The sequence below is a fragment of the Macrobrachium nipponense genome, chromosome 2 (assembly GCF_015104395.2).
Source record: "Macrobrachium nipponense isolate FS-2020 chromosome 2, ASM1510439v2, whole genome shotgun sequence".
NCBI lineage: Eukaryota > Metazoa > Arthropoda > Malacostraca > Decapoda > Palaemonidae > Macrobrachium > Macrobrachium nipponense.
This window is the reverse complement of record NC_087201.1, coordinates 53,594,297-53,619,901: the sequence shown is the minus strand read 5'-3', so window position 1 is coordinate 53,619,901 and position 25,605 is coordinate 53,594,297. Positions and strand designations below refer to the sequence as shown.

General features: G+C 39.2%; 1 protein-coding gene across 3 annotated transcripts in view; it reads right to left on the bottom strand.

Moving 5' to 3' along the window:
• The window catches only part of LOC135220587 (integrin-linked protein kinase homolog pat-4-like), a 126,428-nt gene extending 114,004 nt beyond the window's left edge, over positions 1-12,424 (bottom strand). Inside the window, exons 1-2 of one of the 3 annotated variants that reach the window (XM_064257841.1) lie at positions 12,275-12,424; positions 1,342-1,439 (exon numbers count right to left, since the gene is read on the bottom strand). In XM_064257841.1, coding sequence (XP_064113911.1) covers positions 1,342-1,430 — 89 coding nt within the window. In that variant the 5' untranslated portion in view covers positions 1,431-1,439; positions 12,275-12,424. The other 2 variants (XM_064257843.1, XM_064257842.1) reach the window with 2 other exon arrangements.
• Between the last annotated feature and the right edge of the window lie 13,181 nt (positions 12,425-25,605).

The window sequence follows — 25,605 nt, the reverse complement described above, 5'->3', positions numbered from 1 at the left end:
CCCTAACGAGTGTCACGTTGCCAACAGGTCAGAAGGTTGCTCCACCATATCTGAAGGGAAAGTCAAGTTAGTGGAGGGGAAGCTCCACTCCCTCAGCACAAACAGACCTCTCCAAGCAGAGGTCACTTTGATTACCTGCCTCCCCTCCATCTTCCTTGTCCAACAAATCAGATGAAGAAGAGGCCTCTCCTGAAGAAGATGGAGCAAGAAGGGGAAGTTTGCTGGGGGAGAGAGAAACGAGGACAAAAGGTCAGCCACCAAGGGAGTCACTGGGGGCATATACCCCTCAGACAATGCATTGGCACCCTTCCTCCAGTAACGTTTCCTCCCTGCAAACTTCACCCACGGCACAGGAGGCCAAAAACGACACTTGTCACATGTCAGTTCAGGATTGCAATCATGTCCCCTTCATGATGTGCAGAGGGCATGAGGGTCAACATCAACAGATGATCTAAAATTATTACATCCTTTCACCCACCCAAGGCCATAATATATGCAGGGGTGAAGGAGGTTTACAGGTAGGCTTCTTTGATTCGTGGGCCTGCATTGCATCTTGTAATGACAATCACAATAATCACACGAATATATGCAAAATAAACAATGAAAAGATCCCACCAAGGAAAACTCAGCTGGCAACAGTCAGGCAGATGGGATCATTCATCCTCACTAGATGACGACCAAAAGCAAAGTGGAATGTTTACGTTTGGGAAGGCGGGACTCCCGTCAACCAAACTGTGATTAAACTACCTAACTACCTTGTCAAAAGTTTATCGGCCATTGTCCAGCTTCACCGAAAGTAAATCCTAAAGTAAAGGACTGAGAGTTTGTATATTGTGTAAGAATAAATATCAATATATAAAATTTAAAAAAAAAATTTTTTAATCACAATAACCACTTTATGAGCTAGAAAATGTGACAATTCAAGAGTGGCGACATCTCCCAAACGTGAAGTTTAACAGGATAAAGAGAGTAATATAATATAAATAAATTATAATTACCACATGATTTTAATACATACTGGGCAAGACACTGAAACAATGCTATGGCACAGGCCATAGTTTAATACCACTGACTTTACCATCAACGTTAAGATTAAGGAAACAGGTTATCATCAGCACATAAGAATAAGGAAAAAGGTTATCATCAATACTAAGAAAAAGGAAACGGTTACCAACCATGATTAAGGAAAATAGTTATCATCAACACTAAGATTATGGAAAAATGTACCCTTAAGTGCTTTCATTGTCAAGTTTCTGACGACGTTCATTGATATACTAGAGCAATATTTTTCAGTGAGGACACTAATTCTGTTCAAAAGTGCAAAGGCAAATAAATACATACCCTTGATTCATATCATGTTCAGTGTCATCAAGCCATAGTCGTACTTGTACCGTGTTACCCTCTCGACACCAGTGAAAAATATCATCCATGGCTTACAGCTGTAAAGATAGACAACCTCCAGATGATATTCTGTACTAAAATTTCATTTGTGACAATGCAGTTGTTGAAAAAAAATCCCTTTAATTCTTCACTCTCATTTATCAATAAAATAAATATCTTTTACAAAAATTATAATCAATGAATGAAAATTACCAAACTACACTTCAATACAGTATTACTCCACTCTATAGACAGTTTTGAAAATAAAATTAACTTTTTCATATACATACCCATCACTTTACTACATGTATATGCTAAAGGCCACTGACACTATCTCTAGATCTCTCCCCAAAACTGAGAGAGATCCAACTTCTGACTGCCTGGGTGCATTCAGATCCCTCAACACCTCAACATTCAGCCTAAGATAAAACTGAAGAATACTACTACCTACCACACCCCTTTGAATCAGTAGCTATCCAGTCTAAATGTCTAAATGCAAAATGGGTACCATGTTTAGTACAAGCTCCTTGGGAATGAACGTAAAATCATAAACAAGACTAAATATCATGAATACAAACAAAAGGCATACACAAACATATGGAAAAGGTGATAAATATTGTGGTCTTCAGGTTTACCAGACCTAAGAGGTCTGGTTTTACTCAAAGCACTGCAAGCTGTAAGTCAGAATAATAGTACAGTACATAGCCCAACCTTGCCTTCCCTAACCTAATCTACAAGGCAAAGTAACCCTTCCCCCTTGAACACCCAAGCCCAACTAACCTATAATTATTCCATAATAAAATATGCAAAATGACTAACATTCAACCATTTCTAATATCAAAGTTAATTTTAGCAAAGAATTAATGGTAGTAGAGGCAGTCCCTGGTTATCTATGGGGGTTCCATTCTTGGTGGGGTGCTGATAAGCAAAAACCACCACTCGCCAAAACTCTCCTGATTATGGCGCCGAGTTTCAGTTAATGGAGCTGATAAAAGGGTAATGGCACCTCTGTTAGGTATGTTATGGCGCCGTAAGGTGCTGATAACAGAAACTCGGCCTGTTATCGCGCCATAAATAGCCAGTTTAAAACTGGATTGCCAATAACCGAGACCACCGATAACCTGGGACTGCCTATAAATGTAAAGGTGATATCCTCACAATGATATTGCTGTTAACATACTTTTCTGATAAACATGGTAGAAAATGGTGTAACTAATGCAGTATGGATGAGATCATTTAAGAAATGTACCGAGATAATGAAAAATTCACACCTTTTGTCTATACACTGAACCCTCCCCTCCCCCTTTCGTGGACTCAAAATTCACGGGCTCTCGTATTCGCAGATTTCTCTCTGGAACATATACCACCATTATTTGTGGACAATTCGCCTATTCACGGTATTTTTCTACGAAAAATATCCACAAATTCCTGGTTTTTTATATCAATTTCATCATAAAATAAACTTTTTGCGATAAAACTATTAAAAAAACCCGGTAGACACATTTATAGTGGGTTTTTCTTGAGTTTTACCTAACAAAATAGCCAGTTTTAAGCATTTTTATTTAGGTTTCAACTATTCCCAGGTACTAGCTATTCGCTGGGGTTCTGGTGCCTACCTCTGGCGAATGCAGGGGAACACTGTATTTTTACAATAATCCCTGAGGATGATAAAAGACTGCATAGGATTTCATTAAAAATTCACCAACTGGCTACCTAATGTGGAATATTAATCTTTTACTTCAATGCAAAAACAATGTCTTTTACAAGATATGGTCACAATATGTCTCACAAGAGTAAAATCTGTCATATTAATTAAAACTAAGAAAATATTACACGGGCCAAATTTCAGAAAACTAGTGAGAGAACATTTCCAAAACTTTCATTCATTCAGCGTCAATGTGTTCAACAAAATATTTCTTTATCAAGCCTAGGTTAAAATGTTCAATTGATAAGAAACATCATAAAAAGATTTCATATTAATATTGGCTTAAATTGCAACCATAAAATTTTGAAGTCCTAGTTGATTATTTTTACAGTTCATAATAAAAAAAGATAAATAAAACACATACTAATTATTACTGTAACAAAAATCGCATTCACTAATAACAATGGGTGGGCATGGCCTCTGAGAAATTAACCATTAGGGTGGCAGCAACATGAACCAGTTGGAACACATCTACAACAATGTAAAGTCAATAAAATGATCTTGAAAACATTTATTCTATAGTCCTTATTAGAATACTTGTATTTTCATAAAAGATGAAATTATTTGTTACATTTCTTAGCTACGTACTCCTAAAATAATGGTTTACTAGTAAATGTTCGCCTTGGAAATTACACTTCTATTCATATGACAAATTCAGCTAAAATGTGAATTTTTCCTAACATACTTACCCCCAACATCATGTAATAGGAGTGCTTTTAGGCGCATATGTGCAAACAGCTATGATACACTCGCTTTAGAGAGTAAGACTAGCTATTCAAGATGGCAGCAGGACCAGCATTCTCCAATTTGTGAATAGCCAGAGAGGCAAAAAGTTATAATTGTTGAAGAAGGCAGATGAGGAGAGAGACCTTGAAAGAGGGGAGGTAAGAGGACGGGAATTATATTTATACATGATGTTGTGGGTTTGTATGTTTGGAAAAATAAATTTGTTACAAATTTGTTATTTGTTCCAATACTGATGCAAACATCACATCATCATGTGATAGGAGACTCAGAGAGAGGAGGGAGGAAGATCTCTCCCAAAAATAAAAATTAATCAACAGAAACCACAAGAACTCAACCATAAGTAAAAAAGAATAATAATCACTCTTTAATGTATAATGTGATAGATATATGGACGCTCTACATTCTAACAGAGCCAGAAAATCCTATCTTGTGCACATGACATGCCAGGCCAAGGTGATGTTATAAAGAAGGACTGCTCAACATAATGCAAATAGGGCTAAGGTATCATATCCATCAACCTTGTTGAGCAAACACCACTGGACCTAGTGTGTAAGTGTCCATGGATTTGTATGCAACATCTTTCAAATAGAAAATTAAGGTGGTTTGTCTGTTCCAGACCGGAGCAGAGAATCTGTCCCACGACGCAGTTCTTCCTAACAGCAACTGAAGGACCAATACTCCAGATGTCATGGGCCTTAATGTGTATTGGAACTGTAAATAAGCTTTTATCCAAAATGACAAATTTTCCAAGACAATTTGTATTTTTCATAGCTACAAACCTGAGGTCTTAACAAAGGGATTTTGACGTAGGAAAAATCTATTTCTGGGCGAAGGGCCCGTGTCGCCCAGTGAAATAGGTTCCTTTAGCACTATTTCTAAGGTAAAATATTGTTATAATACCAGAGAGCCTAGCTGGATCTGGTTAAAAAGCAGATGAAAGCAAGGAATCTTGTGATATCTGGCAACGCATGTGTAGATCGGGTGAGGAGTGGTCAAAGACCACGCACCTAAGCCACCGCATCAGTCTTTCCCAACGCAGGATGTCTTAACAAACAGAGGGGCGGCTAGAGGTGGGCAGTATAATGTAAAGACCTCAGGCTTGTAGCTAAGAAAAATACAAACGGTCTTAGATAATCTGTAATTTGTTCATAAACAAACAAACCTTCGGTCTTAACAATAGGATAGACTCATACTTGGAGGGAGGTACAAGACAACCTAAACTGGCTGAGAGCCTACCCACCAGTCCACTTCCAGAAGAAATGACTTCTGGAGAGGGACTGAAGCCCATTGAGAAGCTAGATAAATTGATATCTAACCACTCAGACCCTGAGTGACATAATATGTCACTCAGGGTCTGGGAGAATCATTGTATAGGGAACCAAAGAGAAACTTTAACTGTCCAATAGCAAACCAATACACCAGGGTTTGTACTACTCCCAACTCCTCCTTGCCAAGGAGTGGAGCATGTGCTACCGAATAGCGGGTTAGATATTTGTATATTAAGCAACCACACTATCAGTATGACTACCTTACTCACCTGTATCAGACCAGTCCAGCGAATGACGTGTCTATTCCTTAAACCACCCGAAGGAAGAAGGAAAGGTACAAGAGAAAGGAGACCAGCTAACTGACTCATTCTCTCATCCACACAATCATCTTAGGTAAGATACAAAAGTGCCCTGTTACGGGCAATTATGAGTTACACAACCTGTTGGGCAGCCACCACAGGACCCAGGGAAAACGTGTCCGTAGATTTGAGGGCAACATCCTTAAGATAGAAAGAGGTGAACGTGGACTGGCGTAACTAAGTACCAGCACTCAGCACTCTATGTACAGCCAAGTTCTTTTTGAAAGCAAGAGAGGGACCAATACCCCTAATGTCATGCGCTCTAGCCTGCACATACATGGTGGTGGAATCATCAAGAGCCAAGTATGCCTGTCTGATGGCTTACCGTATCCAAAAAGAGATGGTATTCTTAGACACCTCTTTCTTCGTATAGCCTGTGCTAACAAAAAGTCTGCGGCAGCCCGGTCAAAGGTGCAGAGTTCTTTTAAGATAGCAACGCAGAGCCTGGACAGGGCACAACAAAAGCTCTTGGGCATCACCACCCACAAAGTCATTCAGTGATGGAATGGAAAACAAAGTGAACCTGTCATCGTGCACAGAGGGATTTTGGGTCTTGGCCACGAATTCCGGGACAAATTCGAAGGACACCGACCCCCAACCCCTGGTGTGCTTCACATCATAGCTTAGACCGTGGAGCTCTCCTACCCTCTTGGAAGATGCCAAAGCCAGAAGGAAAACTGTCTTGAGCATCAAGTTCCTGTCAGATGAGCGATGCAAGGGCTCATATGGACCCTTAGTGAAGCTCTTGAGAACCAAGGAAAAATCCCACGTCGGAGGCTTGAGCTCTCTAGGAGAACTCAACTGCTCAAACCCCTTAACTAGCAGGGAAAGTTCCAAGGAAGAGGAGATCTTGATACCCTTAAGGCGTAATACCAGACTCAAGGCCGCCCTGTAGCCTCTAATGGCAGAACGGACAAACGTTTCTCATCTCTGAGGAAGGTTAAAAAGTCTGCTATTCACTGAATAGAGGTTGCGAGTGGAGAAAAGCCCTGTTGCGGCACCAATCACAGTGGATCGCCCATTTGCCTTGGTAAAGCGCAGAGGTCGACTTTCTGAGACTGCTGGACATATGCCCTGCTGTTCTCTGAGAAAAGCCTCTCGCTCAGAGGAGATACTTGATAACCTCCAACCGTGAAGAGACAGGGATTCTACTGACTGGTGGAACCTTTCCGCATGCAACTGACACAGATGTCGTCAAGGGGGAATTTCCCTTGGAACCTCTGACAACGACAGCAGATCTGGGAACCATTCCGCATGAGGCCACAGTGGGGCTACCTGAGACCCTGTGAACTCATTAGCCTGTTCAGAACCTGACAGATCAAACAAAACGGAGGGAAGGAATACACCTCTAGGTTGTCCCAGGGATGTTGGAATGTGTCCTCTGCTAACACTAAAGGATCTGGGACCTCTGAACAGAATATCTCCAACTTCCTGTTGAAGCGAGTCGCAAAAAGGTCCAGCATGGGTTTCCCCCAAACCTGGAAAAGCTTGTCTGCTACCACTTGAAGGGACCACTCTGTGTCTAGGATCTGATCCTGATGGCTGTGTCTGTGACCACATTCAGTTTGCCTGGGATATACCTGGCTGAGAGCTCTACTGAATTGCTAATCGGGAATTTGTGGATATTTCTCATAGATAAATACCGCAAATAGGCGAATTTTCTGCACATATCACATGATTCTGGCCACTGGCTTGTTGGTGACTACATTCCTCTTGCCTGGAATGTATCTGGCCAACAGCTCCACCGAGTAAGCCACCTCCCACTCATGCACCTACACTGTCAACTGATGAAGCAGGAGGGATACAAGAACTCCCAGCTTGTTGACATTTGCCAACACCATGGTGGTGTTGCTCATCAACACGACGGTATGTCCTATTACTCTATCCTGGAATTCTTTGAGGGCTAAGAAGGCCCCCCTGAGTTCCAGGATATTGATGTGAAAGTGTTTGTTGTGATGGTTCCACACACCTGAAATCAGCACCTAAAACTCCTTCAGTCTCCACTTGAGAGACTGAAGGTGAAGCCGCCAATGAGGGACCAGCCTCTCCAAGGATGACAGGTGACCAATCAGACTTGGCATTGCATTGCCGAGTTTGCTGCTCCTGACAAGACAGGAACAGCTGTGCTGCCTTTCTGAACCTGCTGATACAAGAGTCCGAGGGGAAGACTCTTGCTGCTACCATATCTATCAGCATGCCCAGATACTTTATCTTCTGTTTGGGGTTGAGATCGGACTTCTTGAAATTTACCACAATCCCCAGATTGTGGCAAATATCAAAAGGCAATCTTTGTCCTGTAGCCAATCATTGAGGTACCTCAAAAGACATATCCCTTGCAAATGGACCCAAGATGAAATGAGGGTGAACACCTGAGGAGTGGTCGAGAGCCCGAAACAAAATGCCCTGAACTGGTACACCATCTCTCCGAGGATAAAGCGAAGGTATTTGCGGCAAGACAGATGGATTGGTATATGGAAGTCCACATTATCTTTAATTGATGTCTTTACCAAGCCAAATAGAATTCCTGGTTTCCCAAGTTGGAAAAGCCACTTCTTCTAAAAATGCAGTTTGCTAAATTGTCTTTATCCCCCTTATCTTATTAATGAGGTATAAAAAACCAAGACTTTCATTTGCAATATCTTGAACTAAAAGACAGGAACTTGACTCCAAATCCAGAGAAGTTCACTGTCTAGACATCGACAATTGTTCCAGATAAGAGATTGCAGTGTGTGAATAGTACACGACTGGTCTTCGATCTCTGATGAGGTGAAGGGATTAGATCTGGAGAATTTCAAGTTTTCCTTTTCTTACTGGTTTTGTTGAATGGTAAGAGGAGAAACGACATTCAGAATACAGGCATTCCCCAGTTATTGGCAGGGTTCCATTTTCAATGGGGTGCTGATAAGTGAAAATAGCCATTAACGGAAACTCTGTGATTTATGGCGCTTATGCCACCGACAACTGGTAAATGGCACCAATAACTGGTTAGTGGTGCTGATAACTGGTTGATGGTGCCAATAACCAGTTAATGGCACCAATAACTGTTTACTAGTGTCTCTGTTAGGTATGTTATAGCGCCATAACTCTATTATCAGAACCTTACAGTGCCAATAACCAGAACTCACTGCGTTATGGCGCCCTAATTCACTGATTTTATGGCATTAAGCATAAAACCTGATCACCATACACCAAGTCCGCCAATAACCGGGGACTGTGTGCCCTGAAGACAAACGTTCCTGTGTGTCATCATCAATTGAAAAGGACAACTCTTAAGTTCATGTGCAGAGCCAGAGTAGTTGTGAGGAGCACAGGAAAAAGTATAAGTCATTCAACGTCTATTTGCAGGAGAATAACCCGGTTCCACATATTCTGTTCTCTTGTGAGGACTGCCATGGTATGTTCTGCTTTTGGAACGGGAATGGGAGGCCTTCGAAAATCCTGCAGAAAGAGGAGTGACCGCTCACTACCTGCATGTGTGAGGCAACTCTCTAATTGATGTTTCTGACTGCGAAAGGTATGCACTGTGCAGAATCATGCTTATCGATCGTGACCAAAGGTTTCTTTATTAAACCAGAAAAATGTTTACAATGGGATGAGTGACGTTCTAAAAGTTCCATAGAGGCAATGTGCGGGGTCACACTTCTCAAGCGTGATCGGTTGAAGCTCTCGGTAGTTCATCGGGAATGTGATGTTTGGAAACAGCAGGAGAAAAACTGGATGAAGAAATAAGAGAGGCAGAAGTTGCAATGAAACTTCCACTCCGTCTCACACCACTGGGGCCTGCTACTGGGTCGGGAGATATGCTAGGAGTCAGCGTTGCCCTCCCCCTCTTGAGACCGCTGGGCACTGGTACCAGGCTAGATGGGAAAACATTTGACCAGGCTTTCTTTATTGGCCTGGAGTCCTGGACATATCAAGAACTATGTCTTTACCAAAAAAACCTCGCTAGAACTGACATTCCTGATGGATGAGAGATTTCTTCTCCAAAGAAGGAAGAGACGGAAGATTCCTTCCTGCAGTAACGGGAAGCAGAGTGGAAGCTAAGTTGCTGGGGGATAGGATACACATAATGGACAGGTTAGGGTTATCAATTGCCTGTGGAGATTTTCATTTTTCTGAATTCTCAGCACCTCTGTGATCACATCTTTCACACTGAGAAGCAGACCACAGTTCACGCTCTTTACACTTCATAGTTCGATAACAATCTTGTCCTCTGAATTCTGAACACTGAACCAGGGTTAATCTCAAACGGTGAAAAAAAAAAACTAGTATCCAAATTTTCTACCTTTTCAAGTCAAACCTGGGCATTTGCAAGAAACTTCTTTCCCTGACCCTTTCACAGTCTGGGGAAAAACACAACAAATGCTCTATGACAAAGTCTTTATATATATATATATATACCATAATCAACTCAATTGCAAACACTTGAAAACTATAGGGAAAGGAATTGACAAATTAATAAAAGCAAGGTGAATATTATGCAGGCCATAAAGAAGCACATCTAAATGCAAAGATGGTTAAGAACAAATTGGAGGATGCTGGTCCTCCTAGCTTCTTAAATAGCTAATCTAACTCTCTAAAGCAAGTCTACCACAGCCGTATCTGCACGCGCACCTAAGATTACTTCTATCACATGATGTAGTGTTTATATCAGTGTCGGAACAAACTAGGTTTTGTTTTTAGGCCTAAGTGTACTAATTAGGTGTCTTTACTTACTAAATACATATTACTCTTAACATTTACATTTCTGTACCAACAATTTGTGGCAGGAAAGCATATGAAGTTGTCTACACATGCTAGCACTTCAGGTTTTCTTACAAATCAGGTATATAAAATAAATCAAGCAGAAGGGCTTTTAAAAAAGTAATATTTTTAAAAAATAATATTCTTCGTTAGTTAAAAAGAAATCTGTTGCATAGGCCTCGATTGAGTTGAGTTGAATATAGAATTTAGACCTCAAGGCCAAGCACTGACACCTATGAGGTCATTCAGTGTTGAAATGGAAATTGACAGCAAAACATTTGAAAGGTGTTACAGGAGGAAAACCTCGCAGTTGCACTATGAATCAAGTGTTAGGAGAGGGTGGAAAGTAAGATGAAGAGAATATGAAAGGTACAGTAAAAGGTACGAAAGTGGTTTCCACTAGAGGCCGAAGGGACGCTGAAAAGAACCTTAAGTAATGCCTACAGTGCACTGCATGAGGTCCACTGATGGCACTAACCCCCCTAAGGGAACAGCTGTACTAATTTCATGTAAATTACACGACACCAGGGAATAAAAGATAACATATCTGTGAATTTACATCCTTATCAACATGGTAGCTATGACACAAGCATAAAAATTCAACATAGTACTTGGAAACCATACAACATTTTTCCATTGCATCTGAGGTTTTGAACGATACAAAAGATACTACATGTTGCATCACACTACCACGAAAACATAAACAAAAAGAAAGCAAATTTCTCATTCTCTCGATAATTTTCTCTGATTATCTCATTTTACTGCATTATACTACCTATACACCATTTTCTATATTGTTTAGCCAAAAAATTAGGTATATCAATAATACCTACCTAGGATAAAATACCAAATGGCCAGCCTCGACCATAGTACGACCACCTTCCCAAAAAAGCACTTTAACACGTCCTGCAACCCAGGATAGACATTAGATAAGACCCTGCACCCATCGAAGCAACATCTCGAGACCTGGACTTTCCTCTCAAAGTACCAAAGTTTTTTCTCCCAAGTCACAAATTAGGTAAGGCCACAATTTCCAATTTTCAGGAAGGTAGTCACACTATGGTAGAGGCCGGCCATTCAATATTTTACCCTACCTAAGAGATATCTTCAAAAGGCCTCCTCCTTTACATTTATCAATTTAACATTTCACAGTAGTATAGGGTAAAAAACCGCATGGTACAGGGGTGGACCATGTACGATCAATGTGTACAACCCCAAGAAAAGTACATTATAACGCGTCCTGACACTGGAGTAGAGGTCTTTAGCTCCGTTTCTCACCAACAACAAGTCGTGACTGATGCCCATCTCCGATGTCAGGACGAGTTATAATGTACTTTTTTTGGGGTTGTACACATTGATCGTACATGGTCCACCCCTGTACCATGCAGTTTTTTGCCCTAATACCTAGGTAATACCAATTTTAATTCACGATCATAGTTTGCAAGGACAGGCTACAGACATGAGCCACAGGCACCTTTTTTAAATTGTTCTTAGCCTACATACCTAAGCTAGGGTATTCCACTAGGTACTGATAGCCTACTTAGCCTAAAGGACAAATTTCTATTCACCAGAACTTCTAGTAGTCTAATACTAGGTATATAGCCTACTAGGCTAGGTATACTACATTATTGGGTAGTCATATTGGGCTAACATAGTAGTAGTAGTACCTAGCTAGTAACATACCTACTAGGCTAGGCTAAACTAGCCTAAACTAGCCTATGCTGTTTGGTACGTGAGGCACTCCCCTTTCAAATAAATTAAAGGTACTTACATTAATCAAACAGGAAGATCTCACCTGACGCACCTTTCCCTGTAAGAACTACTCCTCATAACTATAAATAGGCAAGTAAACAGCGCAGGTTACACCTACAGTGGCCTGCGACAGAAAAGAAAAAAAAAAAGTGGACCCGCCTTCAGCCCAATCGTCTTGATGATAAGAGGCCTGGTGTTATTCTCTGCCCTTCTCTGTTGTTTTACCGTGAAAATAACACCTTTGGAGAGCAACTGAGCTGGTTACGTTATCACAATAAGAATCTGAAAAGTTTAAGTACAGTACTTTCTTCTACACTTACCATCTGGCACCTAAGGCACCCGAATTGTACCACCACACCTACGCACAGGCACCCGTCACTATTGTTCGGCCCCGTTTTCTCTGATAGATAATTAAAACTATCAAACAAATCACTCCCTCGAATTTTTTAAGCGAAAATTATCTATAATATTATCTTATTTTAATCGAAGTACATTTATTAATTATATGGCGTTACGTGTCTTTGAACACAAAAAACTTCAAATTAACATTGTTCTCCTTATATATATTAGTAAACACTATAAAATGAAAAGTATTGCGCAAGTATATAAGAATTGCAGAGCACAACTGGTATGTTTCTGCCAAAAGTTTATTTCAGCAAATTAATTTCACGAGCAACGATTGCAGTTTAAGAACAAAGGCTTCAATAAATTTCCGTATATTACCTAATGGGCTTTAAAATTGCTGAAAACAACATGCGATAGCTTCCTCTCTATATCTATGGATGAGCCTTTTAATCCGGTACTCTTACCGCCTAAGTTTTCTTTTTCTTTCTTTCCTTCGTTTTTAATCATAACATGTTTGTGTATCAGCAAATCGGACAAGTAAGAATTTAATTAATATCAATCATGCTAACAAAAAGGGTGTGCCTAAAGAAAAGGTTTCTGTGGTTAGTTAGGAGATGACATCAGACAGGAAGCTGTAAGCAGACGCATCAATGTAATGAAAGGTGCGGTTTGTCTAACACATTTTATCGCTTGGACGACAGACACGATTATTAATGCGCTCAGTGGAATTAACCGTTTGATAAAATGAGAGCAAATTTCACTGTAAGAGAGCACACATTTTTATGTAGTACAGGAATTCTAAAATAGCCAATTCAACAAAAGGGTAGCTATTTACGAATAATATATCACAGTTTCCTGCCACGCCCATTTCACGGATTATGTGGGCAACCTGCGGTCCACGGGCCTGCTCTGACCCGTGACTTGGTATCCCAAAGAGAAAGTAAATGCTATAACAACCCTGGCCTTAGTACGTGTTTTGCCTGTGTACGTGTTTTGCCTGTGGAAATCAAAACGAAGGATTCCACAACAATTCAGCAGTTAACGTGTGAATGTGGTAGTTACCACTGTCTTGTTTTATTTGCCGTTGCATTCCGATGGGGAAAGTCACAGTCAAATTGCCACAGCCAGCCCAAGTGGCCTTCTCGGGTCGAATGTTCTCTGTCCTCCAAGATGTATATGAAATTCTGTGAGCCTGCTGGCCAGGCATAAAACCTGCTTTTGATAACGGACAGGTTGAACACTTGACGCGTGCGTATGCACGCTCTTCTCTCTTTCTCACGCACACATGTATATGTAGCCTACTATGTGTATATATAAATATATATATATATATATATATATATGATATATATATATATATATATATATAATATATATAGATATATATATATATATATATATATATATATATATTTATATAATATATATATATATATATATGTGTGTGTGTGTGTGTGTGTGTGTGTGTGTGTGTACATACATGCATACATACAAGGCGAGTGATTCTGTGGCTAGCTCTGTCGTTTCCTGTAAGACTTTTTGGGGCGAGGTTGCTAGTCCTATGCCATTTTTAAAGCTTGTTTTGACTACCACGGTTTACTAATTAGCCAGATACCAAATTCTTGGCTTAGGTCACCTTCTTGTCCAATCCCAATAGTTGTACTTTGTTCCCTTGTCTGGTGAGCAAAGATGCTACCAATCACCGATGCATACAATAACACGTGAATGAATCCCAGTAATAGCCTACTATATGCTTTTTTGTGAAAAGGTCAGAGTGCCACACCAGCAGTCGTATTCATTCCTTTAACAGGGAAAATGCATATAAAAATATCACAATTTTCAAAAGTAAATAGTATTTTTCAAAAACCATATCAAGGTTCCCTTGCAACTGGCATGTCAACTCTAGTTTAGTATATTTTATTTTACCAGACCACTGAGCTGATTAACAGCTCTCCTAGGGCTGGCCCGAAGGATTAGACATTTTTACGTGGATAGGAACCGATTGGTTACTTAGCAACGGGACCTACTGTTATTATGGAATCCGAACCACATTATATCGAGAAATTAATTCCTATCACCAGAAATAAATTCATCTGATTCCCCGTTGGCCGAGCCGAGAATCGAACTTCGGACCACCGGATTCGTAGCCGAGTGCGAAAACCACTCGTCCAACGGTGGACTATGTCAACTCTAAAAGAGCATCATAAGAACCTAGCTGCTTCCTATATGCATATTGACAGTCAGCTAACAATCCTTCAGATTCAATATATATATAATAAGATATAATTATAGATATAATTATATATAGATATATATATATATATATAAAATGGCTTAAAAATAAGTTTTTCGGCAACTGTGGAGAGCACAAGAAGAATAGAGATTGGCCTGCAGTTACTACAGTCAGCAAATATGCCACTCTTTGGAACAGGCACTGTATTGCTAAGCTTGCGCTCATCTGCAAAGATACTACAGCATAAAAATCTATATTATCTACTACACTTGGGAGACAGCAGTCACAGCACACTAGAAACTTAAAAAAAAAAACAAAGGGAAGAACTCATCAGGGTCTTCTCCACCTCAGCTATCAATATTATCCAGAATTTTCTAAACATCCCTGTATTGAAATGCAAATTTTGTAAAAAGAGGTTCATAATGACAAGTATCAGGTAGAGGGACATCATCAGCAGATTGCTTAGCTTCATGAAACAGTTCAGACTTTTCCCTAGGGCCCGTGACCCATCTACCATCATCTGTTACAGAGGTGGAGTGGAAGACTATAGCAAAGAGCAACCAGCATTGCAGTAAAGCCCCGCCTACTGATTACGTCACAACCATTCTTTGAAGCTGATTGGTTGTAAATAGTTTAGAAAAGTTGGTTAATCTGTGTTTTTTCATCTTTATTTATTTTGCAATGGTTATTTTACCGAACTAAAATACCTTGTGCTAATTACCAAAATGAAATTTTATATTATCCCATGAAATAAAATCATAGATGTGGTAAAAAAAAAAGGAAAATGTGAATGAAGTCAGAAGTGTTCTGCGTTGTTGCAATGTTGTTTTTCGTATAGATGAGGTTCACCTGAATACAGAGGACGTGTCTCTTAGGATGTTTGCATTCTAATCGGTGCACTTAAATCACTGCACAATGGTCATTACCGTCTGATATTGTCAAGCGTGTTCGCCATTCTAAATTTAAACACAAAAACTTTCTCAGAGCTGTTCAGACTGGTATTTCATATTGATTTCGGGAAATTTTACATCATTTGCATAGTCTTAAAATCGACTTCACTGGAATCGTTTACATATTCGGATGGATGGCAAGCAGTGACTGTACTTTATAAAACCAGAAGATACCTTTGTTAAAAAAAAGAAGTTTCAGTATGATACGCTGTACAATTCATATTAGATATAAATTGCTGTGAGTTTTCTTGAGGACATTAATTCTTTCCGAAATAATAGGATAATAAAAAAAATGACGTAGACCTTAAGTTCCTATATATGTCTTTGTCGGTTTACTCAGCTTATGACGTTTAGATTATAGGCCTATCTTATATTCAGCTGTTTTATTGTGGTTCTTGTTGTGATTTTTCTTGTTTTTGTTACTGCTGTTATGGTTCTTGAAGTGTCTTCGAAAAATTTTCTTATGTTAGCCTAACACTGCAGAATAAACATAGACCTATTCATAAAATACTGGCGTATAGAATTATCGGCCTATTCTTGTTAAATGAAATTTAGTAGTTTGTTTTTATTAAAAGTAATCGAGATATTTACGAATATAATTTGCGAGAGAGAGAGAGAGAGAGAGAGAGAGAGAGAGAGAGAGAGAGAGAGAGAGAGAGAGAGAGAGAGAGAGAGAGAGACTGATTCTACACGAATGGTTTGGAAATTTTTCTAATCTGTTAGGTATATTATGATGCCTTCCTATCGTAGCCTTCATTTTCATAGAAATTGTTCAGCAGCCTTATATTTACTCGTCAGAGTAACGTAATGTGTTATCCATTTAGTAAATATATTTTCAATATAGTTCATCGAGCGCAGTTTGATAGTTGTGTGTAAGGCTGAGACCGTCCTAAGATTTGGGCAGCCATGCATGCATGTGCATGTGCTCTTGCTTATACGAGTATACATTCCACTTTATGCATTGACATTATATATCGTGGAGTTGAAACTACTATATCAATTAAAAGCTATTCTATTTCCAACAGATACAGGTAGAAGACTATTTGCAATAAGAAATTGATGTGTAGGGTCATGCCCTGCCATTCTCAATATATAAGAATTTATATGTAAGCCTATGTCTTGGCATTGCTTCAAAATATAAGAACTTGATGTGTAGGCCTATGCCTTGTCATTGAGTTGAATACAGAATTTAGGCTAAAGGCCAAGCACTGGGACCTATGAGGTCATTCAGCGCTGACATAGAAATTGACAGTAAAAGGTTTGAAAGGTGTAACAGGAGGAAAACCTCGGAGATGCACTATGAATCAAGTGTTAATTAGGAGAGGGTGGAAAGTCAGATGAAGAAAGAGAATATGAAAGGTGGTACAGTATAAGAAGGAACGAAAGTGACTGCAGCTAGGGGCCGAAGGCACGCTACAAAGAACTTAAGTAATGCCTACAGTGCACCGCATGAGGTCCACTGACGGCGCTACCCCCTTATGGGACCTATGCCCTGTCATTGCCTCAAAACATGAAAAATTGACAAGTAGGTCTATGTCTTGCCATTGCCTCAAAATATAAGAACCTAACATGTAGGCCTATGCCCTGTCATCATTACCTCAAAATATAAGAATTTTATGTGAAGGCCTATGCTCTGCCATTGCCTCAAAATGTAAGAAATTGGCGAGTAGGCCTATGCTCTGTCATTGCCTCAAAATATAAGAAATTAACGAGTACGCTTATGCCCTGCAATTGCCTCAAAATATAAGAAATTGACGTGTAGGCCTAATCTCTCAATGATATTAATATTTGACATGCAGAATTATGATGAATTAATACCCTAGCATCACAGCTGGCCGCATAAGTCTATGTTTCATTTCAATTAATGTGGTCTAGTCAGGTCAGATCGCTTATGTAGACCAACACCAATAAAAAAAAAAAAAGCATGAGGCGTATGTGTTTAGGCTGCACAGACAAAATGATCCAAGATCTTCATAATAATATATATAACTTTATATATCTTTTATTGGGGATATCAATTGCATACTTTACAACTCAAATCTGTGATTTTATGATTCAAGAAAGAAACTTGACAACACCGAATAGAGTCAAATCCGTGCTGATAATCATTTGGACTGCAGTGATGCCGTTTTTTCTTCACAATATTGGCTCTTAGCAGTATTACCATATGCAGTTCATCTGATTTGTTTATTTATGATTTAATGGTTAGAATGTGTATTTTCCGATGTAGAAATATTTTCCACGATGTTAGAAAACTACATGTCATTAGCTTAATATAAAGTATTTTTGACGAAGAAAAATAAAGGATTTCAATAAAATTCATTTGTATAAATAAGCAGGATATGTTTTATATCTTTATTTCCATAATAAAACATAAAAAGGCAAAGTGAAGAATTTTTTTCTTCAGTGTCGTGGCCTGTGGTCTGGAAAGCCACGGAGGGTTGCCAGATGTCACCAGAATGCCATACAAACAGACGAAATTCCTCAAAAAGGCAACGCTGTTGGACTGTTAACTAGAGTAATGTCGTTCCCCCTTCGAGAGTAGCCGCTCACAAGCGTGCAGTGGGCGGGGCTTAGCTGCAAAGCTGGCTGGACTCTGCTATAGCATGACCCAAAGATATATGATGCCGATTTGGTCCACCACAGATAAGGCTGAGTAATTTCTAAACATTTCCTCTTCAAGGAATTATTGTGATTTTTCTCAGCTGTATATTAAGTTCTGTTTGCAGCACAGGGTAAGATCTGTTCACAGCACGGCAAAAGAAAAAAAAAAAGTTTAATTTTCATTTGAATGAGTTCGTCTCTGTCTATTGAATTTGGTCTTTTTGTCATGGTAGGCTCGTCTACATGTATCAAAATCAAAGTCAAAGTCGTCAGTTTCAGTCCTCCGTCCTCCCCCAGGCTATTGCCTCTCGGGCAGGTGACCCCAACTCCCCATCCAAGTCACTCAAGGTGGTAACCTCTGGTAGACAGCCTCACTATTTGCTCTCTGACGGGGAAACAAACTCTAGCGGCTAGCCCCAAGATTGCACGGCCAGAATGTTACCAACTGTACTAGCCCTGGATGGTCAACAATTGTCCTAAATTTGAAAACTTCCTAGGGACTCGTCTAATCAAAGTAATCTGCATTTCATTTTATTTCTTCTTGGGATCAAGACCTAATATAGCTCTGAAATATTAAGTGCTTCACAAGCTTCAATAATGCATCCCACCAATTTTCCACAAATTGAAAACAGCTCTTGTCTCGATATCTCATCCAAAATCTCTGGGCTGGCATTACCTCTTGCACCATCTTTCTCACTTCCAGCCAAAGCCACCGGTGGTTTAGGCCTCAGTCTATTCAGATTTAAGTTCGTGACGACCCAGAAGCTGGCACCTGAGATTTGTCAACAAAAATGTGATTAATGTAAGAACAGTGTTTTATGTCCTTACTCCTTCCCAAACTGACAGATTTTTGAAGAATTTGAATTTTTCCTAACTATACAAACCTGAGGTTCTTTACATAAGGAATTACTTTTAGTGAAGGTGGAAATGGACGTTAAACTTTTGAACAAGGTGGTTAGGCAGTTAACTACCATCCGGTAGACAGGAGTCCCACCTGCCTGGATGTAAACATTTCAATTTGCCTTTCTGCCATGGTATCAGATTGAGGGTGCTTAAGGAACGTTATCAAAGTTTTTTTTTCTAAAACCTTTTCGTAAGCGATTTGTTCTTTTATTCTGTTCCTGGATGTTTAACAAAATACCCTTAAGGCACACTTCAAGAACTGTTTTTTGCAAAATGTTTATCGAGTTTAACCGAGACACTGACGGGACATTGTTGCATTCAAAGGATATACTGAAATTTAATGACTTGGGTTCATCCACGGTAAAGGGATGGTTGGCTAACTGGTCTTTTTATTGTGTGCAAATTAACAGAATTAATATCGCCAGTTTTAATAGAACCTAGCTGTACCAAAAAAGTTAAGATATTTGTACGTACTCACCATTGTCAATTTGTAATTTCTTACCTTATTATGATGGAAGAATGGCCAGTATAACTTCACGTCTAGCTTAATTTGAGAAGCTGACACAACACCTTGAAAGTGCACTCACAAATTAACCTACCTTACCCAACGAATGCAAAATTCCGAGTCATACACAGTCACACACCTGCTAATCTCCCCATCTAGGCCCAAAAGTCTACCATACGCCCCCCATGATCTTAAGATCAAAACAAAAGAAAAACGAATTGAGGAAACTGGGTAAGAATTCAAACAGAATGAACCCATTGCTACAAAAAAAAAATTATCAACCAGTCCCATAAATCATCCATCCATTTAGGATACCTAACCTTCTGTGGGTATCTCCACTCTCCTGCTGACCTGTGTTCTCCTGGCACAAGACGTTCATCTTCAGGTGGACATCCTCAACCTCTTCTCCATCCTCACTTACACACTCAAAATCCTGAGTGCCCTCTTCAAGCTCAACTACTGGGCGAATATCCAGTATATGACGATGGGTACATATAAATGTATGTCCGTTACCTTCCCTTTCTTCCACTTCGATGTGCATTTTACATCTGGGGTACCCATACCGCCTCATCTATCTTTACTGTTGTTATACTCCCAAAGTCATTCCACTACTCTAATTTGTTAATAAGCAGATTTTAGATCAACAATGGTTCCAGCCTCTGTTTGCCTCCATTATCGAAGGGTTTCATTACAAACAACAGTTATTTCATTCCCTGTATGACAACTCGCAAGAGCATTCAGCTCTCTAAAATCCAACACAGGTCTTAGTTTATTCTTGGCAGGCTGTTCAACAGCTGGCAAGAGTTATAACACCTGTTTCTACATTATATTTCCAAGGTGTTCAAATATCTTCACTGACTCATCGCTCAACCTCTTCTTCAAAACTTTTTGCTTGTCAACCTGCGAAGTTTTCTTATAGCAATCTATTCCACAAGAGAGAACTGGTGGGTTAGACATCCATTTCCATTCCACTGTCCAATACTATTGTCCATGAAATGAAGCATTAAGTCTTTATCTTTAATTACTAGAACAGCCTCCTCTAATTGTCATTTTGCTTACTGGTTACTCAGCGGTTAATTCAAAAGTCTCCTCTAATTGTGAACTTTTTTCTTTTAATAATTGCTCAGCAACTGCAGCACAGTTAATGACCCCAGATTCTACTGCTCCACCTGCAACTACACCACCTACTATGAGATCAATAACAGCCATACCCAATACCACCTCAATCGGGCATGATTTGTTCACTAAAGCTTTAACGTTGATTTTAACTCCTACCTTATTCCAATGCGCACCTGACGTCTCCCATAACGTTTTACTTTTGAGCCATCCTGTAAATTATCCCTGCACAGTGGCCAACAATATGGAACTTACAACAGTTACTGAACACAGTATCAACAAATGCTTTAGCAATACTAGCGTTCTCAACATCCATAATTGGAAGTGAATGCGGCCTAGTCCTATAGCTGGGTGACTACTGGCACACCAGTCGCGGCCAACGCTCGTTTCCCTGTTTGCACAGGGTTGCTAGACGCCCGGACTTTCCAAATCTATTCTATAACAAATAATTTTTTTACGCCCGTTGTCACAATATACTCTTATTTGGCCATAAATGTGACCCTCCACAACTCAAGCAAAATCCATTAAATGATTAAATGAACGACCATTGCTCTGTTCACTAAACTATTTTCATGTTTGACAGTGGCCTGGCCAAAAGGTCTCATTACTGCAGCTACAGCCTCAGCCTTACTTGCTGTTAGCACTCTTGCCCTTGATGCCAATCCAACCCTTTTGTGATAGTTTAGCTAAAGCTCTCAACGCGTTATTAGTAAACGCCGTTCATGGCTTTTTTTTCAATAGCATCAGTATCAGACCAATTAACTCTAAAATACATTGACAAGGCGTCACCCTCAAGATGTAGTAAATGTAAAATCTCCCTACATCCGAAATCTTCTGCAACTTGGCTACCAATTAACTTTCTTCAGTCAAGCTACATCTCCCTCACAGGTAAAGGTTTCAACATTCTACTTGTCACCTTGGACGCCATAATAATGCCTAAATAGCTTGTAGCCTTGTAATCTCTTACCTTATTTCGGTGGAAGAATGGCCACACTAACTTCATTACTAGCCTAATTAGCGAAGGAGACGCAACAACCTATGGTCGTGCTCACAATCTACATAAACTAACGAATCCAAAATTCAAACAGCCGAACTCTCCTGCTGGTGCCTACTAAACCTCCCCATCTAGAGTGGCCAGAAAAAAAATGCCAATAATTCTAAAATCTCTACACAATTCACGGGAGGCAAGAGATGTTGGTAAGTCGTTATTTTTTCTTTTCATATGGCATACTACTATATGCTTTTGGGTAGAGTAGAGTGTATTCTGTCTTGGAAGAATATACCGATGGGATTAAGAGTAGGACACAGGTGTGACCGTGACGTAATCCATGGTCCAGCAGAGCAGCATGCAAGAAATCTTCTAAAAGAAACAAATCTGGACATAAATATTGTCTCTGTAACACCATGTCTCATTTTTCAACAGGACGATGACGGATGTGTAGCTATCGGCCGAGATATGATGGCCTATTCAAATTTATGTTTCTTTTATTGGCATTGTAGAGGAAAATCATCTATACATATATTTACATTTTCAATGCTGTGCCTCCCATGAGTGCGAGTAAGCTTTGCTTTACTTGGCTTACCTTGTCAGTGGCTACAGGGCATAGTTGTATTCCAAGTATATGGCATCGTTCGACTTTTCCCTTGTATCTCAATTTCTTCTGTTTTTCCTACCAGAGTAAGACCACTGCTCTTCTTTTTCTCTTCATTTCATAAACCGGTGGTGATTCTTTCCACCATCTTCCCCCAGCTCCTTGGTGCGGCCTTTCAGGCTAACTTTGCCAAAGCATTTAACAGCTTCTAGCTATGCAAATATAGGGGCTCCTAAGTACTTTTAATGATCGGTTGTAGCATTAAAATAATCTAAAGAACTAGTGTGGATTTGCGTTTCATCCCACAATAGTTACTGTTTTTTTTTTTCTTTTATTCTTTCCCAAGTATTCACAGCCATTTATTTTAAGGATTTTGCTTACAGTATTTGTTATGGAGCCCCCTCCTCAGGGCCTATATAAATTGGCTTTGCTCTCGTATTTTCCAAACTTAATTTACCTACATTTAATGTATTAACCAAGTAATTTTCCCTTTTTATCCCACTTTCTAGGTAGTACGATTTGCCATAATTTCTGTCTTATCTTCCCCTTTATTTTAATCTGGGTAGCTATTTCATTCACACTCTATCTTACCCTCTTTGACTATTATTCAGTTTATTTCTTAAGAGTTTCTCCTCTGTTTAACTTGCTTACCCCTCTTTAATTAGGTCCTAATAGAACTGCTCAAATTCTTTCTTTATTTATTTCAAATTTCGGTTAACTTATTTTTTTTTTTGCTCTAAATCGTATTTTTTTTAGCCTCCATTTTTTTCTCTCTCTTTTTGAAGTCTCAGAACGCTGACCCATTAACTCCTCCGTTTTCTTAATCTTTTCCAATTTTTTCCCAATTGTCACGGTTTCTGTATTTACTGATGTCAAATTCATATCTCTCAACATTGCACAATAATCTGTGTTTAATTTGTCTTGATGCAATCTGTAAAAAGCAGATCTTACTGTTGTATCTATTATCATTTCAGTTATTCTATCCTCGTCTCTTCGCTTATCGTTCCAGTCTCTATTCTTAATTTCTTGTCCATCTGCTTTCAAATGTAGCAATAAAATTCATGATTCGTTAACTTATGCCTTCGCTTATTTTATTTGGTCTTTTGCCTGCTTTCGACGATTCTTCGTGGCGGGGCATTATACTTCAGACATTACAGGTAATCACCCAATATCATAATCTTTTAATCCTTTATTTAAACTTTTGTTACATAATCCAGTAGAGACTTGTACACTTCTTCGGTTTCTTGTGTTTTACACTATTTGTCTGTGGGGCATGTATTACGCTTACCCACATAACATTTGTCTGTCCATTATCTACTGGAACGTAAGGGTTCCATAATTTTTCAAAAATAATTTTCTATCTCCACAGCCACTTTTCCCAATCTTCCTGCATTCCTGTCAATACTCCTCATCCTTCACTACCTACATTTCCTTCTCTAGAATGGAATGGAATATACAATTTAGGCCAAAGGCAAGCGCTGTGACCTATGAGATCATTCATCGGTGAGAGGGGAATTGAGAGTAAAAAGGGCTTAAAGGTGTAACAGGAGGAAAACCTCGCAGTTGTACGATGAAATAATTGTTAGAAGAGAGTAGAAAGTAAGGCGGAAAAAAAGAGATTATGAATAAGAACGGAGATACAGTAAACTGAATGAAAGGGCTTGCAGCTAAGGGCCGAAGGAACTTGTCAAAGAACCTTAAGTAAAACCTACAGCGCACCGCGTGATTCCCTCTCCAGATTATTAGGCTTGGCTCCTTGTGTATGAGGGTATGCCCTTTTCTCAGTTGCACAGTTGCGTCTTGTCCCTCATCTGCACGTACTATCTTGTATATTGTTTTTCCAATCTGCTCTAATCCCACTTGTCTCCCATTCGGACTTGATTCCGTACTAACATGAAACGTTCTGGTTTCGTATTCCCTGGACTTCCCTTCCCCTCTATTAGTCGTCATTCCCACCTGGCTCTTTCTTTTTCATTGGGTGGTGGTTTTCTTGTCCCTTGCGTTCCTTTCGTTGATTTCTTGTCCTCAGTCGCATAGCTTGTTCAATAAGGCAATGCCCATCCCCTTCATGTCTTCCATTTGGCTGTTTCTCATCTGATTTACTTCCTATAATCTTTTTTTTTACACCCTCTACCTCTCCCTTCAATTTCATGATAGCTACATCCTTTTCTTTCAACTCTGTTTCTTGGTCGGCTGTAGCACCGCGCCTAATTTTATGAAGTTACCCATATTTTTCTAATTCATCTTCTGATTTGAAATCTTCATCTTTCTCTCTCGCAATTCCTCACATTCAATTTCATTTCTCCTTTCAACATTGCACTGTTCCTGTTCCCAATTTCTTCATATTGACAACTTTCTTACTGTTTACAAACATTGTATACAAAACAATTGCAGTCTTTTAATACCTTTTCTTTTTCTGTCGATAGTTGATGTTTTCTTCCATCACTTGTTGTATTGTAAGCATATCCACTGATCACTTCTATCACATCACAGTCCCAATTGTCCCCATCCAGCCTTGGGCTGATGTTATTTGTAACTTGTAATTATATAAATCTCTTTTCTGTTCATTTTGTCCTAACCTCAGTGGTTTTATTTATAATTCCCTCGTTGACCTTGAATCTCTAGTAACTTACCCAGGAACGACATTACTGTGCATTACACTACCTTTATCTACTTTACTATTTATCTTTGGTCGTATTACACTCTACCCTTTTTCGTTTTCGTTTCTGTTTAGTCTATCCATTTGGCTGTCTCTAGCACTCATTCTGATTTTAAATTATTCATTCATACTTGGTCTAAACTAAGTCTCTGTTAGGCTACTTTCTTGCTTTAAAACAATTGGTGGTGTAAGCACAATAGTAGTTTCAATTTAACTTATTTCCTATATTGACTAATGCCGTGGTCATGCTGCCGAGCATATCACAACTTCCAATTCAGCGCCTGCCTTCAATCAACTTGCGCTTTATTACCAAAAATCCTGCTCATTTTGAGTGTTTCTTTCCCGACAATTAGGAGATTCGCAGAATTTCTTAACCACATCAGCATAGGAAGAGTTCGGAGTCAAGTCAGAGTCGAATACCTGTTCAATCTTACCTTTATAGTCCTTTTCATCAACCTTTCAGAAATATAATCAACAATCCCAAATTTTTTGTTAGAATTCCTCTTCAGGGATTCCAGTTCATATTCAGAATGATCCAGTTTACTTTTTTTTTTTGTCGACTGTCTGCCTCAATACCGGCACATTATTGTGTCCATGTATATATATATATATATATATATATATATATATATATATATAATATATATATATATATATATATATATATATATATATATATATATATATATATATATATATATATATATATATATATATATATATATATGTGTGTGTGTGTGTGTG